General features: G+C 42.6%; 1 protein-coding gene across 3 annotated transcripts in view; it reads left to right on the top strand.

Annotated features, from left to right (window-relative positions):
• Window positions 1-455: 455 nt before the first annotated feature.
• The window catches only part of CCNT1 (cyclin T1), a 32,409-nt gene continuing 13,870 nt past the window's right edge, over window positions 456-18,994 (top strand). For all 3 annotated transcript variants that reach the window (XR_012518423.1, XR_744841.3, XM_003927772.4), the window contains exons 1-4: window positions 456-862; window positions 3,873-3,954; window positions 12,123-12,251; window positions 18,344-18,404. Coding sequence is in view for 1 of the 3 variants with exons in the window: in XM_003927772.4 (XP_003927821.1) it covers window positions 702-862; window positions 3,873-3,954; window positions 12,123-12,251; window positions 18,344-18,404 (433 nt within the window). In the remaining 2 variants the exon portion in view is untranslated. The remainder of the gene's footprint in view (window positions 863-3,872; window positions 3,955-12,122; window positions 12,252-18,343; window positions 18,405-18,994) is intronic.

Raw genomic sequence — 18,994 nt, 5'->3', positions numbered from 1 at the left:
TAGGTTACTAATTTCATTTTATCCCTTCAAGTTGGATCACTGTGGCGAAACGTGAAAATGTTTTCATGGCTTCGTTTACACATTAAAGCGACCTGTCCAAATGGGTTGTCCTGTTTCACATTGCTACCAACAATGTAACAGCTTTCTAGTTGCTTTATGTTCCGGTATACGAGAGAGCCCCGTCATTGGATTCTGTTTTTCAGTTTCTGACAGCCTCACCTATTTTCTCTTTCAAGTTCTCCAGCTGCCGCCCCATTTTATATCACCACTGCCATCACAAACGAAGTTCTCCCAAGAACCGCCAAGCGGCGCGTGGGCGGGCGCCTCATCCCAATACAATTGCTCCGTCGCAGCGTAAGCCCGGGCGCCAACGCTCAGTCCGGTTCTCGCGAGAAGATACACGGTGTTTAAACGAGAACTTCGAACCCCACCCCGCGTGACGCGCCTGCGTCTTCGCCTCAAGGTTTTTTTCTGGTCGTAGACTGACTGTTAATTCGGCTTCGGGGGTATAGCGAGGTGCATTCCGGAAGTAGGTCCTTTGACTTTTGCTTCCTCTACGGAAGCGAGTCACAGCCCGGCGGTCGACGTTTAGCGGAAGTTCGTCAAGTCGCAGTTGCCCCCGCACAGCGGATGTGGGTCGCCTCGTAGGTGACGCTGGGAAGTGCTTGCAGCCTCCGCCGCTGCCTTCTGGTTGAAGCACTATGGAGGGAGACAGGAAGAACAACAACAAACGGTGGTATTTTACTCGAGAACAGCTGGAAAATAGCCCATCCCGTCGTTTTGGCCTGGACCCAGATAAAGAACTTTCTAATCGCCAGCAGGCGGCCAATCTGCTCCAGGAAATGGGGCAGCGTCTTAACGTGTATCCTTGCGGCCTAGGCCTTCGGCCTTGGAGTTGGTCCCGCCATGCTCCGGCGTCCAGGTCTCAGGCTCTGGTGAGGGACGAAAGTGGGGAAGAAGGTGGGCAGGAGCTGGATGTCTAGTTGGGAGAACCCACAATGGGCGGGCTGAAACTCAGTTCGCGCTAGGGAAGCGAGGCGGAATTGATTTCCCGCTCGCTCTTCCGTGCCACCTACCTTGCTGGGAATTCGTATCCTTCCCGGCTTTGTGTTTTAACCAGCCCTTCCAGCTCTCCCTTCGTGTTCTTATCTGCTCTGGTGACGTTAAGATACTTATTTTCTTCTGTCCCCTAGGGGTCTGTGTCTGGCATAGGTTTCTCTGTTGACGGCTGCCTCCCAAACCTAAAATGTGTAAATTTCGAGAAATTCAGTACCCGAAAAGTGTTATAAAGGGTGGTCTAGAATTAATGCCTCAGCCTTGGTCCAAAATCCATTCCTCCCATCTACTAGCTGTTTAACCTGGCAAATACTTGTTCTTGTCTGTAAAATGGGATGATCTCTTGTGTTTGATTCTGTGTCCAACATAAAGCTTTGCATTCAGATGCTCAGTTAGTAGCTGCTGTTTTATAGAATTTCAGAGGGAAGAAAGATGTTTAGGTTTGTAGGGGTGTATACCCACGAATCTAATGTTTTAAGTCATTCACAAAATATTAAGTTATTAAGTCCTTAAGTTATTTAGAGTGCTGGTATGTATTTCATTTTCTGTTTCAAAGGTGAGGTAACGGCCGGGTGCGGTGGTTCACGCCTATAATCCTAGCTGTTTGGGGGGCCGAGGCGGGTGGGTCACCTGAGGTCAGGAGTTCGAGACCAGCCTGGACAATATGATGAAACCCCCGTCTCTCTTAAAAATACAAAAAAGTTACCCCGGCGTGGTGGCAGGTTTCTGGAATCCCAGCTAGTCAGGAGGCTGAGGCAGGAGAATCGCTCAAACCCGGGAGGCTGCGTGGTTTCAGGGAGCCGAGATTGCCCCATTGCACTCCAGTCTGGGCAACAAGAGCGAAACTCCGTCTCAAAAACAAAAAACAAAAACCAATGAGGTAACTTCTCCCACATATTTTTGTTTGTCAGGAAATATACTTATTTCGTGGTGGAGAAAACCAGTATAGTTTTAAAGTTCTTCTCACTCTGTATGTGAAAATTTTCTTGGGTGTAGCTTCTATTTAAATGTGTGGCTGACAATAATGTTTGTATCTTAAGGATGTGTTCTTCTCAAAATGGGTGTCATTTTTATTCCCAGTTTGTTTCCTGCTGATGTCCAGGTTTGTTTCCTAAGCATCCTGTCAGTACGGAGTTAAACCTTTTTGTTTTAAAGGGCAGGTGCGGTGGCTCACGCTTGGAATCCCAACACTTGGGAGGCCGAGGCGGACGGATGGCTTGAGCTCAGGAGTTCAGGACTAGCCTGGGCAGCGTGGCGAAACCCTGTGTCTACAAAAATTAGCTGGGTGTGGTGGTGTTTGCCTGTAGTCCCAGCTACTCGGGAGGCTGACGCCAGAGAATCAATTGAGTTTGGGAGGCGGAGATTGCAGTCAGTTGAGATCGCTCCATTGCATTCCAACCTGCCTGGCTGTGGGAGTGAAACCCTGTCTGAAAAAAAAAAAAAAATTGTATTTCAGTGTATCCTTAAAACGCTTTGCTTTTTGCATGTGTGTTGTCAGCCGGACACGGTGGCTCACGCCTGTAATACCAGCACTTTTTGGGAGGCCGAGACTGGTGGATCACTTGAGGCCAGGAGTTTCAAGAACAGCCTGGCCAACATGGTGAAACCCCGTCTCTACTAAAATACAAAAATTAGCCAGGTGTGGTGGCCGGTGCCTGTAATCCCGGCTACTCGGGAGTCTGAGGCAGAGAGTCGCTTGTACTTGAGAAGCAGAGGTTGCAGTGCCATTGCACTCCAGCCTGGGCAGCAGAGTGAGACTGTGTCTCCAAAAAAAAAAAAGGCTGTTATCATTTGGGACTGCATCATCTCTTTACCCCATGTTGTTTGCTGAAGTCTAGAAGTAAGGCATTTACAATTTTTTTTTCTTCTTCAGTGAATGAATTATGAAATAATTTTAAAAGTTTCTGGTCCCAGGGATCACCACATGAGAAGGCTTCATTGCCAGAGAGAAGTGGAACTGAAAATAATTTAGGCCAGCTGTAGTGGCTCGTGCCTGTAATCCCAGCACTTTGGGATGTTGAGATGGGCAGATCACTTGAGGTCAGGAGTTGGAGACCAGGTTGGTCAATGTAGTGAAACCCTGTGTCTACTGAAAATACAAAAGTAGCCAGATGTGGTGCATCCTGTAGTCCCAGCTACTTGGGAGGCTGAGGCAGGAGAATCCCTTAAACCCAGGAGGCAAAGGTCTCAGATTGTGCAACTGCACTCCAGCCAGGGCGACAGAATGAGACTCTGTATCCAAAAAAAAAAAAAAAAGGAAAAGAAAAGAAAATAGTTGATAGAGTTTAGAAGGTGAGAGAGGTAGTGGAGACATACCTATGGGCCAGATCAGGGTGGGTGCTGTAAATCATGTTAGATGGTAGAAATCTGCCACCAAGCCCTGCTAATTTTTTATTTTTAGTAGTGGAGGGGTTTCACCATATTGCCCAAGCTGGTTTCAAACTCCTGACCTCAGGTAATGCACCTGCCTCAGCCTCCCAAAGTGCTGTGATTACAGGCGTGAACCACTGCACCCAGCCAGGCCTTATATAGTTTTAAAAAAAAATTCTGTCTACATCCATACATTCTGAGAAGTTTATTTATTCAGTACATTTATATTAAATACGTTATATGTAAGGCACTGTGCTAAGCTCAGTTGGCACTTAATAATTTGGTGAACGAAAACAGAGCTACTCTTTGATTGGGAAAGATTAAGTATGATTTTCATTTAGTAGCATCTACTTTGCTTGCCAATTTCATCCTTTTGGGATGAGATAGAGGTTATCTTTTCCAGAATTATACCTGTCTGTTTTTGGATCTTAACTTGAACACTTCAGCTCACAATTGACTATCAACACTGCTATAGTATACATGCATCGATTCTACATGATTCAGTCCTTCACACAATTCCATCGAAATGTAAGTATAATTTTTTTAATATGGTGTAATCCTTTTGTGATCGATTCCAATCACCTATTCCATTTGTGGTTGGTCTTTGCTACTGCACTATGATTTGAACTTTAGAATTTAGGGTTGATCACTTTCATTATGTGCCGTGTTGCTGTTCTGAATCCAACATTTCAGTTTTCCTGTGAAGTGTCTAGTTGTCTAGTGGATTTAGTACATCCATGTAGATTCTCCAAAGAAGTAGATTAGGTTGGGTGTAGTGGCTCACAGCTGTAATCCCAGCACTTTGAGAGACTGATCACTTGAGCTCAGGAGTTCAAAACCAGCCTGAGCAACATAGTGAGGACTCATTTCTACAAAACATCAAAAAACAAAAACAAAAAACAACTAGCTGGATATGGTGGTATGCATTTGTGGTCTTAGCTACTCCAGAGGCTGGCTAGAGGATTGCTTGAACTCAAGGGGTTGAGAATGCAGTGAGCCAAGACTGAGTCACTGCACTCCAGCCTGGGCATCAGAGTGAGACCCTGTCTTAAAAAAAAAAAAAAAAAAGAGCCAGGCGCGGTGGCTCAAGCCTGTAATCCCAGCACTTTGGGAGGCCAAGGCAGGTGGATCACGTGGTCAAGAGATCGAGACCATCCTGGTCAACATGGTGAAACCCCGTCTCTACTAAAAATACAAAAAAATCAGCTGGGCATGGTGGTGCATGCCTGTAATCCCAGCTACTCAGGAGGCTGAGACAGGAGAATTGCCTGAACCCAGGAGGCGGAGGTTGCGGTGAGCTGAGATCGCGCCATTGCACTCCAGCCTGGGTAACAAGAGCGAAACTGCGTCTCAAAAAAAAAAAGATTATCAGACATCAAAGTCAACATTTTGGGGTTGGAGGAGTAACATTAAGGGGGAAATCATGTGTAATTTAGGAGTAGCTTTCTTTTTTCATTGGGGCAGGGAGACAGGGTCTTGCCCTGTTGTCCCTGGTGGAGTGCAGTCGCTTGATGACAGCTCATTGCAGCCTCAACCTCCTGGGCTCAAGCAGTCCTCCCGCCTTAGCCTTCCAAGTAACTGGAACCACAGGCCTGCCACCATGCCTGGCAATTTTAAAATGTTTTTTTATGGAAATGGGGTCTCGCTATGTTGCCTATCCTGGTCTCAAACTCCAGGGCTCAAGGGATCCTTTCACCTCTTGTCTTCTAAAATGTTGGATTACAAACATGAGCCACCATTTCTGGCATTAATTTTTAAGTTACTTAGATTTTCCTAAAAGCCTTTGATAAAATTCTAGTCAGTGGTTGGAGGGGAAGATACATTGTATAATAATAACTGGGAAAATGACTTTCAAGAACATGAAAAATAGGCCAAGCATGGTGGCTCATTCTTACCTGTAATCACAGCACTTTGGGAGGTCCAGGTGGGAAGACTGATTTAGCCCAGGAGTTCAAGATCAGCCTGGGCAACATGGTGAGACCCTGTTTATATATTTTTTTAAAAAAAAAGTAAAAAAAATTAGAACAGGAAGAATAAAATAATACTAATAAAGAGATTTTATTTTTCGTACAGAATTATAAATAGTGATCTTTTCAGTGTTGCTATTTGAAATGGTCCCATTTAGCATTATTATAAATGACTTAGAAGTGAATGCATAGTGATAATCCCAGTTCTAGGAAGGACTATATTTACTTAATAAAATGCAAGGTAATAGGGATAACTTGACGAAAACGTCATAGGGATTTTTTTTTCCTTTTTTTTTTGAAATGGAGTTTTGCTCTTGTCCAGGCTGGAGTGCAATGGCATGATCTCAGCTCACTGCAACCTCAGCCTCGCAGGTTCAAGTGATTTTCCTGCCTCAGCCTACCAAGTAGCTGGGATTACAGGCATGTGCCCCCATGCCTGGCTAATTTTTGTATTTTTAGTAGAGTTGGGGTTTTACCATATTGACCAGGCTGGTTTTGAACTCCTGACCTCAGGTGATCCACCCACCTTGGCCTACCAAAGTGTTGGGATTATAGGCGTGAGCCACTGCACCTAGCCATATACTTCATATGGATTTATGAGTTAAATATTTCACCATTTTTTTGTTTTAAGAGAAAGGTTATGCTGCTGGTGCAGTGGCTCACGCCTGTAATCCCGGCACTTTGTTTGAGGTCGGCAGTCTGAGACCAGCCTGACCAGCATGGAGAAACGCCATCTCTAGTAATAATACAAAAATTAACCCGTGTAGTGGTACATGCCTGTAATCCCAGCCACTTGGGAGGCTGAGGCACAAAAATCGCTTGAACCCAGGAGGCGGAGGTTGCAGTGAGCTGAGAACACCGTTGCACTCCAGCCTGGGCAACAAGAGTGAAACTCTGTCTCAAAAAAAAAAGAAAAAGGTTATGCCTTTGAGGAAACTTACTTCATATCCTTAGAATAGTGGGTTTTCAGACTTTTTTTTTTTTAATGCTGTAGAAAGAGAGTCTATGAAGCTAGACATAGCCCTTGAAATATAAATAACTGGCAGAAACAATTGGGAGTAACTGCACAGGCAACTTTGGATTTGTGAATTAAGATTTTTGCTGATGATCCAATCTGGTTGGTTTTCTTCTTCCCTTGTCCCCTGTACCTCTAGTCATACCCTGCAGCCATGCTCTGCCTCTGCTTGCAAGGAGTACACCCTTATTAAGAGAGAGATAAGCCTGTTAGCATTTAATGAGGCTGTCTGATAGCACTGAATAGAAGGTAGTGAGTGGTTAAAAAGTGAAATTTGAAGAGGAAATTCCTAGCTGTTTTGCCAGTTTTGAAGGTTTTCTCTATTTCTTCCCTTTTATAATGATAAAGACTTGAAATCTGTGGCGAAGAAAATCTCAAGTCAATTTGTCCACTCTTCATGTATAGGTTAATATATATTTCCCCATTTTTATCTTTTAAGTTTATATATATATATATATATATATATATATATATATTTTTTTTTTTTTTTGAGACGAGTGTCTCGCTCTTTCACTCAGACTGAAGTGCAGTGGTGAGATCTCAGCCTCCACCTCCTGGATTCAAGCAGTTCTCTGCCTCAGCCTCCCAAGTAGCTGGGATTACAGGCGCCTACCATTTTTGTATTTTTAGTAGAGACGGGGTTTCACCATGTTGACCAGGATGGTCTCGATATCTTGACCTCGTGATCCACCCGCCTTGGCCTCCCAAAGTGCTGGGATTACAGGCTTGAGCCACCATGCCTGGCCATCTTTTTATTTCTTATGTGTTAAGCTTAACAAGGACAGAGACTCCCTTTTCTGTATATTCTCTAAAGCAGCTTCAGGGCCTGGTGCAGTGGCTCACACCTGGAATCCCATCACTTAGGGTGGCCGAGGCGGGTGGATCACAAGGTCAGGAGCTCAAGACCATCCTGGCTAACACGGTGAAACGCCCGTCTCCACTAAATACACAAGAAATTAGCTGGGCATGGTAGCACGCGCCTGTAGTCCCAGCTACTCAGGAGGCTGAGTCAGGAGAATCGCTTGAACCTGGGAGGCGGAGGTTGCAGTGAGCGGAGATTGTGCCATTGTACTCCACCCTGGTCAACAGAGTGAGACTCTGTCTCAAAAAAAAAAAGCAGCTTCAGTAAACTTACTGAATAAATGAATGATCTGATAATTATCTAATACAGAGATATCTAACATTTTACATATATTTTTTAGAGACAGGAGGTCTTGCTGTATTGCCGAGGCTGGTCTCAAACTCCTGGCCTCAAGCTATCCTCCCACCTCAGTCTCCTAAAGTGCTGGGATTACAGGCATGGGCCACTGCACCTGGCTAGTGTAGGGATAGTCTTTTGGACGTTATGACCTTTTTCAAAATCCATTGATTAATTTGAAGTTGTTGATCCTTTTTAGAGAATTGATTTTAGGCACATTTTGGAATCAGTAGATTCCAGATTTAATATCACCTTTTAACATGTTAATTCTAAGTTTAGGTGTGATGAATCCAAACTTAAATTTGAGAGGACTTAATACATTAAGTGTGGCATAATCATCAATGTGGCATTGGTATGTTATATATCCTGTCAAGTCCTCAGGCATTTGTGTGTGTGTGTGTTATTACAAAGGTATTATAGGCTGGGTGGATCACAAGGTCAGGAGTATGAGACCAGCCTGGACAACATGATGAAACCCCGTCTCTACTAAAAATACAAAAATTAGCCAGGCATGGTGGCACGCACCTGTAATCCTAGTTACTCAGGAGGCGGAGGCAGGAGAATTGTTTGAACCCGGGCGGCGGAGGTTGCAGTGAGCCGAGATCGTGCCACTGCACTCCAGCCTGGGTAACACAGTGAGACTCTTGTCTCAAACAGCAACAACAACAACAACAACAAAAACAATAACAAAAAAAAGCACACACACAAAAAAAATCACCAAAGGTATTATAATAAATTCGCATGGTAAAAATTAAGACAGTACGGAAATGTATGTGGAAAGTGAAAACTCCTCTGTAATCCCATCCAGAGAGAAGCATTGATAAATGTTTGATATATAATGGGCCAGACATTTTTCTGTACGTATAAACTTGCACTTATGTATTTCTTTTTATTATTATTTTTTGAGACAGAGTCTCCCTCTGTCGCCAGGCTGGAGTGCAGTGGTGCAATCTTGGTTCACTGCAACCTCCACCTCCTGGGTTCAAGTGCAGTGGTGCAATCTCAGCTTACTGCAACCTCCACCTCCTGGGTTCCACCTCAGTCTCCCGAGTAGCTGGGACCACAGGCACGTGCCACCATGCCCGGCTAATTTTTGTATTTTTAGTAGAGACAGGGTTTCACCATGTTGGCCAGGATGGTCTTGATCTCTTGACCTTGTGATCTGCCTGCCTCGGCCTCCCAAAGTGCTGGGATTATAGGTGTGAGCCACCGCGCCCGGCCACTTAGGTATTTCTGTTAAAAAAATCGCATCTTGCTATGCTCCTGTTGCACAGCTTGCCTCTATCATGTAACAGTATGTGTCTGACATCTTTTCATATTGATTTATCATTATTATTTGGATTTCTTATTATTTTAAGTTGCCACATGGTATTTGTGTAGTTATTGTAGTTTATTTAATCAGCTCTTTATTGATAGCTATTTGGGTTGTTCTAGTTTATTATATTGTAGGTTATGTTTCATGGGATAGTTTTGTACACATATAGTGTGCTTACATATGCATTTTAATATAAGTTCCTATAGATGGAATTGCTGTGGCCATAGTGTACAATATATAAACATTTTCATAGCTGTCAGTTTGCCCTACTGAAAGATTATACATTGTTTCCAGCACTATAGGTGAGGGTCCTTTTCTTTCCACCCCAACAAACAGCACATACTCATAACTTTAAGAAACATTTAGACTGGCACCAGGGGGCTCACTCACTCACATCTGTGATTCCAGCACTGTGGGAGGCCAAGGCAGGTGGATCACAAGGTCAGGAAGTTCAAGACGAGCCTGGCCAATATGGTGAAACCCCATCTCTCTAAAAATATGAAAATTAGCTGCGTGTGGTAGCACACTTCTGTAGTCCCAGCTACTTGGGAGGCTGAGGCAGAAGAATCATCACTTAAACCTGGAAGGCAGAGGTTGCAGTGAGCTGAGATCACACTAGTGCACTCCAGCCTTGGTGACAGAGGAAGACTCCGTCTCAAAAAAAAAAAAAAAAAGAAAAAAAAAGAAAATTATTTAATGAAAAAAAAATTTTTTTTTTTTTGAGACGAGTCTTCTCTGTTGCCCAGGGGGTGTAGTAGTGGAATCTCTGCTCACCACAACCTCCACCTTCTGGGTTCAAGTGATTTTTATGCCTCAGCCTCCTGAGTAGCTGAGATCACAGGCCTGTGCCATCACGCCCAGCTGAGTTACGTATTTTTAGTAGACACAGGTTTCACCATGTTGGCCGGGCTGGTCTTTAACTCCTGACCTCAGGTGATCTGCCCACCTTAGCCCCCCACAATGCTGGGATTAAAGGCATGAACTACTGTGCCCGGCCATTTATATTGAGTTCTAACCACTTATCAAGCGCTAGGGATACATTAGTGAACAAGACTGATGGGTACTAAATTTTTTTTTTTTAATTTTCATTTTTTTCTGGAGACGGGGTCTTGCTATGTTTCCTAGGCTGATCTTGAACTTCTGGGCTTAAGTGATTCTCCTGCCTCAGCCTCCTGAAGTACTGGAATTACAGATGTGAGCCATGATGCCCATCCTTTCTGGCCTCTTTTTATTATTATGATTATCTTATTTGTATAAGCTCTTTATATATTAGAGCTGTTGTGAATATTTTTCTCATTTTTTTTTTTTTTTGTATTTCTTCATTTGTAGTGTTTTGGAGCCTAGAGCTCTTGCCTTTCTGTCTTTGTTTTCTTGGCTGGAGTGCAGTGATGTGATCTCGGCTCACTGCAGCCTCAACCTCCCGGGCTTAAGTGATCCTCCCACACTTCTACCTCCCAAGTTGCTGGGATTACAGGTGTGGCTCCAAATCTGGCTAATTTTTTTGTTTTTATAGAGGGTGTTTCTCCATGTTGCCCCAGCAGACTTTGACCTGAGCTCAAGAGATCCACCTGCTTTGGCCTCTCAAAGTGTTGGGATTACAGCAGTGGACCACCGCACCTGGTCTCTCTTTTGTTTTGAAAATTTTTATTGGGGTATGACATACAGGAAAGCACAAAAATTTGAATCGTACAGATTAAATTTTGCATTATCATTTTGCATTATTATATGTAGTCACCACTCAGACCAAGTTACAGGATATTTCTTTCTTTCCTTTCTTTCTTTCTTTCTTTTTTTTTTTTTTTTTGAGATGTAGTCTTTCTCTGTTGCCCAGGCTGGAGTGCAGTGGTGTGATCTCGTCCTACTGTGACCTCTGCCTCCTGGGTTCCTGGGTTTGAGTGATTCTGCTCCTCAGCCTCCTGAGTAGCTGGGATTACAGGCATGCACCACCATGCTCGGCTAATTTTTGAATTTTTAGTAGAGACAGGGTTTTACCATGTTTGTCAGGCTGCTCTCAAACTCCTGACCTTGTGATCCGCCCACCTAAATGTCACAAAGTGCTGGGATTACAGGCTTGAGCCACCTCATCTGGCCCCAGTACAGTGTATTTCTAATACTGTGATAGGTACAGGGCTTATATTTTGTTTTTATTTATTCATTTTTTTGAGACAGTTTCGCTCTTGTTGCCCAAGCTGGAGTGCAATGGTGCCATCTCAGCTCACTGCAACCTCCGCCTTCGTGGTTCAAGTGATTCTCTTGCCTTAGCTTCCCAAGTAGTTGGGATTACAGGCATGTGCCACCATGCCTGGCTAATTTTTTGTAATCCTAGCACTTTGGGAGGCCTAGGTGGGTGGATCACGAGGTCAGGAGTTCGAGACTAGGCTGGCCAACATAGTGAAACCCCGTCTCTACTAAAAATACAAAAATTAGCCAGGCTCGGTGGCTCACATCTGTAGTCCCAGCACTTTAGGAGACCGAGGTGGACGGATCACAAGATCACAAGAGATTGAGACCATACTGGCCAACATGGTGAAACCCCATCGCTACTAAAACAAAAATTAGCCAGGCATGATAATGTGCACCTGTAATCCCAGCTACTCGGGAGGCTGAGGCAGGAGAATCACTTGAACCTGGGAGGCAGAAATTGCAGTGAGCTGTGATTGCACCACGGCACTCCAGCCTGGCGACAGAGTAAGACTCTGTCTCAAAAAAAAATAATAAATAAATGAATTCATTTAGCTGGGCATGGTGGTGTACACCTGTAGTCCCAGCTACTGGGGATGCTGAGGTAGGAGAATTGCTTAAACCCAGGAGGTGAAGGTTGTAGTGAGCTGAGATCGTACTCTGCTGCACTCCAACCAGGGCAGCAGAGTGAGACTGTCTTTAAAAAAAAAAAAATGCATTGAATGATTTGATACAAACTTAATAAATAATATAATTTTAAATAGGAAACTGTCTGTTTACATCTAATAGCTTCTCCTATAGATGGCTTTTAATGAGAGTTTGTCGAAGAATTGGTGTTTGGAAGTGGACATGGATTAATGGATAGGAGAGGGGAAGATACTAAAAGCTGGGGGAAAAGTGTAAAGAGGTGACAAAGTAGAGGCAAGCAAATAAGTTGATTTGAGACTTAGCTCCTCTTTAGATTTACCTTGATCTAAAAATGAATAAATTGATAATAAATATGATTTATTTTCTCTCCAGTCTGTGGCTCCAGCAGCCTTGTTTCTAGCAGCTAAAGTGGAGGAGCAGCCCAAAAAATTGGAACATGTCATTAAGGTGGCACATACTTGTCTGCATCCTCAGGAATCCCTTCCTGATACTAGAAGTGAGGTAGGAGATGAATTACACATCTGTGTTTTCTTATTCTTTTTTCTTTTTTTTTCCCCTACTCCCAGGCATGCCTGGATCTTTATGTATTTTGATGCAATTTAATTTTGTAAATTTGATTTATTGAAGTTTGGATTGGGGTTGTTAAAAGAACCTTTTAGTGTTCGTGTTTTCCTTAACAACAAAACAATTAGAGCAGATGTGGTGGCTCACACCTGTTATCCCAGCACTTTGGGAGAGTATCACTTGAGGCTAGTTCAAGACCAGCCTGGACAACATAGCAAGACCCTGTCTCTATATTTAAAAAAAAAAAAAATGCCAGATGTGGTGGCTCATCCCTGTAGTCCCAGCACTTTGGGAGGCTGAGGCAGGAGAATTGCTTGAGCCCAATTCAAGATCAGCTCTGGCAACACAGTGTGACCACATTTCTCCAAAAAAAAAAAAAAAAAAAATGCTGAGTGTGCTGGCTCACATTTTTAGTCCCAGCTACTTGGGAGGCTGAGGTGGGAGGGTTGCTTGAGCATGGGATGTTGAGGCTGCAGTGAGCCATGATTATACCACTGCAGGCAACTGTCTCAAAACATAATTTTATGGCAAAAGTTATGTATTTGTTGCAGTAAAATTTAAAAATAACAGAAAAATTAAGAAAATATGCCAGATGTATTCTAGACCAACGATCCCAGACCTTTTTTGGCATCTGGGACTGGTTTCATGGGAGATAATTTTTACATGGATGGGGGGGTGGTGTTGGAAACAGTTTTGGGATAATTCAGGCACACTACATTTATTGTTCACTTTTCTATTATTACATTTTTATACATAATGAAATAACTATATAACTCACCGTAATGTAGAATCAGTGGGAGCCCTGAGCTGCTTTTCCTGCAACTAGATGGTCTTATCTGGAGGTGATGGGAGACAGTGACAGATCATCAGGCATTAGATTCTCATAAAGAACATGCAACTAATATCCCTTGCATGGGCAGTTCACAGGGTTCAAGTGTTTCTATGAGAATCTAATGCCACAGCTGATCAGACAGGAGGCAGAGCTCAGGTAGCAATGTGAATGATGGGGAGTGACTGTAAATACAGATGAAGCTTCATTCACTCGCTTGCCGCTTGCCTCCTGCTGTGCAGTCTAGTTCATAACAGGCCATGGAACCCCTGTTCTAGATAACTGAAGCACAGGTATACTAGTGAACCACTGTTATTTGTGGTTTCTTTTCTATAAATAGCTATGTGTGCATGTATTTTGTCTTTTTTTTTTTTTTTTTTTACCTACTATATCCCAAATATTTTCCCATCTGATTGATTCTCTACTTTTCAAAAATGTCTGGCTAGTATTTAATGATATATGTGCATGTGTATGTAGTTTTAACCATGCTCCCTTAAGAAGTCTAGATAATTTCTAGCTTTTCATCACTATAAATGTTACGAAAAATACTTTTTTTTTTTTTTTTTTGAGACAGGGTCTCACTGTGTTGTCTTGGCTGGAGTGTGGTAATGTGGTCATGGCTCACTGTGGCCTCGACCTCCTGGGCTCAGGCGATCCCCCCACACCTCAGCCTCCCAAATAGCTGGGACTATAGGTGTACGCCACCATGCCCAGCTGGTTTTTGTAGAGATGGGCTTTTGCCAGATTGCTCAGGCTGCTCTTGACCTCCTGAGCTCAAGCAATCCTTCCTCCTTGGCCTCCCAAGTGCTGGGATTACAGGCGCCCACCACCATGCCCAGCTAATTTCTGTATTTTTAGTAGAAAAGGGGTTTCACTATGTTGGCCAGGCTGGTCTAACTCCTGACCTTGGGTGATCCACCCACTTCGGCCTTCCAAAGTGCTGGGATTACAGGTATGAGCCACTGCACCCAGCCGATATGTATTCTTCCAGATCTTTATCCTGCACATACCCACAGAGCTTTTTTGTTTTTTTCCATCCTTTTTTGAGTTTTTTAAGGAAGGAAAAGGATGAACATGGTGGCTTACGCCTGTAATCCCAGCGCGTTGGGAGGTCGAGATGGGAGGATTGCTTGAGCCCAGGAGTTCAAGCCCAGCTTGGGCAACATGGTAAAACCCCTTCTCTACCAAAAATACAGAAATTAGCTGGGCATGGTGGTGGATGCCTGTGGTCCCAGCTGCTCAGGAGGCTGAGGTGGGAGGATTGCTTGAGCCTGGGAGACAGCGGTTGCAGTAAGATGGTGCTATTACACTCCAGCCTGAGTGACAGAGCCAAATATCTCAAAAATAAAATAGGAGGAAAACTCTCTCCTGGTTTTAGAAGTCAGTGATTGGAGAGTGATGGATTGAGAGGTCTGATACTTGTAAGTGATTGGAGAAAGATTATGGATTTGTGGCACTAGATTATTTAAGCCTCTTACAATGAACATGTGGCTTGTCCTTTATCAAATAAATAAATGGAATTGTGTGTTTTCTTATATTGGAGAGAGATTTTTTGGAGGGCAAGGGAGTTTTTGTTTTTGGTAATAATCCTTCCTAATAATGTTTGCATAGCAGTGTCTTGATTTCCTTCATTTTTCTGTTTAAACCACACCAGTAGCTCTTGTGGAAAGAGTGATTGCTCTGGACTTTGTTTAGGTTTGAGACTAGTAAATGCCCTTGGTCTATAGAATTGAGTTAACAAAATTAAAAAAAATATAACTTCTTACCTGAGTCTGCAGTTCTTGTGAGTTTGTTAGGGAGAAGATATTTTCTCCTATATGGAAGGGAGAACCAGCATAGTTTTAAGTCCTTAACGGCATATTCAAATCATAAAGTTATGGTAAAGGGGATCCCAATCCAGACCCCAAGAGAGGGTTCTTGGATTTCACAGAAGAGTTCAAGGTGAGTCACTGAGTAAAGTGAGAAGAGATAGTTGATTGAAAGCGACTCACTTACAGAGTAGGGTGTCCTCAGAAAGCAAGAGAAGGAATGTCTCATCTTTGTTTTAAGCATTTTTTTAAAAATTAAATTTTATTTATTTTTTGAGACAAATCTTACTGTGTCATTCAGGCTGGAGTACAGTGGCATGATGGTGGCTCACTCACGAGGTGGTATCCTTGACCTCTCTGAGCTCAGGTGCTCCTCCGACTTACAGCATCCCAGGTAGCTGGGACTACAGGCACACCCAGCTAATTTTTCTATCTTTTGTAGAGACAGATTTTGCCATGTTGTCCCGGTTGGTCTCTACTCATGACCTCAAGCTACCAGCCTGCTTCAGCCTCTCAAAGTGCTGAGATTACAGGTGTGAGCCACCATGCCCAGCCTTTTAAGCATTTCTTATATAGGGATCTTATCTATGTAAAATCTAAGCTATGTCTACATGTGGGTGGGTTGACATTGTGACAAAATGTATTATTTTGTTGATTTAAAGAAAACTAACTTTGGCATTTTAGTGTATAAGCACATCAAAGCATGACTATGTTTAAAAAGTATATATCATTATGTGCTATCAAGATATCTGAACATTTTGTTGTAGGAGTTTGTTCTTTCAGGCATTATTAAGCTGCTTCCTTAGCTGCAAATGTCTTATGACCATGGGTCATGACTTGCAAGGAGTGTGCCTTGCTAGTTTTAAGATGAAGGTGATTTTAAAAATGATATTACCCTGCCTATCCAGGGTTCCTGTTTCGTTAAGAAAAGTTAACATTAGGTCTCTTAACTACTGACCCAGGTCTCATTTTCTTAGAGTTCTAGATCAGTACTGTCCAATAGAAATATAGTGGGAACCACATATTTAATTTAAAAATTTTAACTTTTCATTAAACTTTATTAAAATCTATTTTTTAAAGGGAAATTCTATATATAATACAATGTCCAATATGTAAAATACAGGCTATACTTAGCATAAATGTATAATACAATATCTATTTAACATATAATACATATATTTAACCCAGTATATTCAATACATTGGCATTTTAGCATTTAATCAATGTTAAAAAGATACTAATAGGTTATATTATATTCTTTCCTTTTCTTTTTTTGAGACAGACTCTCGCTGTGTCAAGTAGGCTGGAGTGCAGTGGTGTGATCTCAGCTTACTGCAACCTTCGCCTCCTGGGTTCAAGCTATTCTGCCTCAGCCTCCCAAGTAACTGCAATTACAGGCATGCGCCACCATGCCTGGCTAATTTTTGATATTTTCAGTAGAGACAAGATTTTGCTATGTTGGCCAGGCTGGTCCCGATCTCTTGGCCTCAAGTGATCTGCCTACCTCTGCCTCCCAAAGTGCTGGTATTACAAGCATGAGCCACTCTGCCTAGCCTTTTTTTTTTTTTCTTTTTTGAGGCAGGTCTTGCTTTGCTGCCCATGCTGGAGTGTGGTGGTGTGACCTAGGCTCACTGCAGCCTCAACTTCCTGGGCTGAATTGATCTTCCTGCCTCAGCCCCCAAAGTAGTTAAGACTATAGGTGCGCACCATGATGCCCAGCTAATTTTTGTATTTTTGGTAGAGACAGGGTCTTGCTATGTTTCCCAGGCTGGTCTCAATCTCCTGGACTCAAGTGATCTGCCCACCTCAGCCTCCCAAAATGTTGGGATTACAGGCATGAGCCACTGTGCCCAGCTGTTTTTTTTTTTGAGACAGAATCTCAATTTGTTGCCTAGGTTAGAGTGTAGTAGCAAGATTGTAGCCCACTACAGCCTCGTGTATCTGGGCTGAGGTGATTGTTTCAATCAAGTCCTAGCCACCTAAGTAGGTAGGATTATAGCTGCATGCCACCACTCTCAGTTCATTTTTAATTTTTTTGTAGAGATGGTGGGGGTGGTCTCAACATGTTGCCCAGGCTGGTCTTGAACTCTTGGCCTTTGAAGAATCCTCCCACCCTGGCCTCCCAAAGTGTTAGGATTCTAGATGTGAGCAACCATGCCCAGCTGAATTTTTTATTTTTTTGAGAAGGAGTCTTGCTCTGTTGCCCAGGCTGGAGTGCAGTAGCACAGTCTTGGCTCACGGCAGCTGCCACCTCCCAGGTTCAAGCAGTCCTCTGCATCAGACTCCCTGGGATTACAGGCACGTGCCACCACACCCAGCTAATTTTTTTGTATTTTTAGTAGAGACAGGATTTCACCATCTTGGCCAGGCTAGTCTTGAACTCCTGACCTCATGACCTACCCACCTGAGCCTCCCAGAGTGCTGGGATTACAGGCATGAGCCACCGTGCCTAGCCCATTTTTTAATTTTTTAACTGTCTTAAAAATCCAGTGTATTTTATTGTTACAGCACATTTCAACTTAGACCAGCTACATTTCAAGTGATGAATGGCTACATGTGGCTGGTTGCTATAGTTCTGGCTGGCATGTATCTGAGAAAATTTTTTTATTACCTTTTCCTTTGAACTCATCTGTTACTTTTTAGAAACCTAGCATAGTCCCAGAGGGGAAGGTCTAATCGGAGTCAAATGTTTGATATCAGTTAAATGCTTATAGTTCTGTAGGAAGGTTCTGCAAATGTATTTTGGTGATGTTGAAAAATACATACTTTACGGCTGGGCACGGTGGCTCACACCTGTAATCCCAGCACTTTGGGAGGCTGAGGTGGGTGGATTACCCGAGGCCAGGAGTTCAAGACTAGCTTCGCCAACACGGTGAAACCGTCTCTACTAAATACACAAAAATTAGCCAGGCATGGTGGAAGGTGTCTGTAATCCCAGCTATTTTGGGAGGCTGAGGCAGGAGAATTGCTTGAACTTGGGAGGTGGAGGTTGCAGTGAGCAGAGATCATGCCACTGCACTTCAGTCTGGGCAGCTGAGTGAGACTGTGTCTCAAAAAAAAAAAAAAATGTGCTTTAAATTTTCTTATGTCTAAATCACATGAACTGTAAAACCTAAAATGTTAGTCTGAAAATGAACCAAATATCTGGTGCTTTTCCTGTAGCCATATATGAATAAAGTGTGTCTCTCAGTGTACAGCCTTTTTTTTTTTTAAATAAGAATCTTTACTGAATGGGCATAAGGGATAAAGATTGTATTTCAGTTCTTAACTCTACTTCCTAACTCCATTCATACCTTTTAATTGTTTTGGTTTCCTGGGCGGGAGTGTTAGAATTGTTTATACTTTATATATTGTGACTTTGTGGGGAATAATTTCTGTCTTTTCACTTTTAGGCTTATTTGCAACAAGTTCAAGACCTGGTCATTTTAGAAAGCATAATTTTGCAGACTTTAGGTAAGTTTATTTTCCTTTGAAACTTTTTTTTAAAAATTATACAATAAAATGATATGATTTTAAAAATTTGCTAAATCGGAAATAGAAAGAAAATTACTTGGGAAAGTTTTTGTAGTATCCATCTGTTTCTATATTATGGTTGAAGACTGAGTTTAACCTTGCCTATTACATATAACAAATGCAGGTAGTATAGCTGACCTTTGACGTAGCAGTTAGTAGGTTGTTTTTTTTTTTTTTCATTCTAGGGTACATGATTTGCTGTTTAAGTTTTGGTGATTTACCTTCAAAAATTATAAAAACTATAGATAAAGAACGTTTTCCCTTCCATTGATTGTTGTGGTCTGTAACCGCATTTGTTTTTAAAATTGGTAACTAGTGTTTAGAACATCAGAGTGACAGTGGGAGAACTGAAGCTTTAGTGGTTGCATGGGTGACTCTGATGATGTTGTTATTATCTGTTATTTTCATCACATAGGCTGCCTTTAAAAGTTTAGAAAATATGAAAATAAAGATTTTTTATCCTTGTTCTTTTGGGCTATCATTTTTCTCTAGGTAGGGTATGATTTCATGAGTTGTACTTGAAAGTTATT

The sequence above is a fragment of the Saimiri boliviensis genome, chromosome 7, assembly GCF_048565385.1.
Source record: "Saimiri boliviensis isolate mSaiBol1 chromosome 7, mSaiBol1.pri, whole genome shotgun sequence".
In the NCBI taxonomy this organism is placed as follows: domain Eukaryota; kingdom Metazoa; phylum Chordata; class Mammalia; order Primates; family Cebidae; genus Saimiri; species Saimiri boliviensis.
The sequence above is the reverse complement of the archived record's forward strand: the minus strand, read 5'-3'. Positions and strand labels throughout refer to the sequence as shown.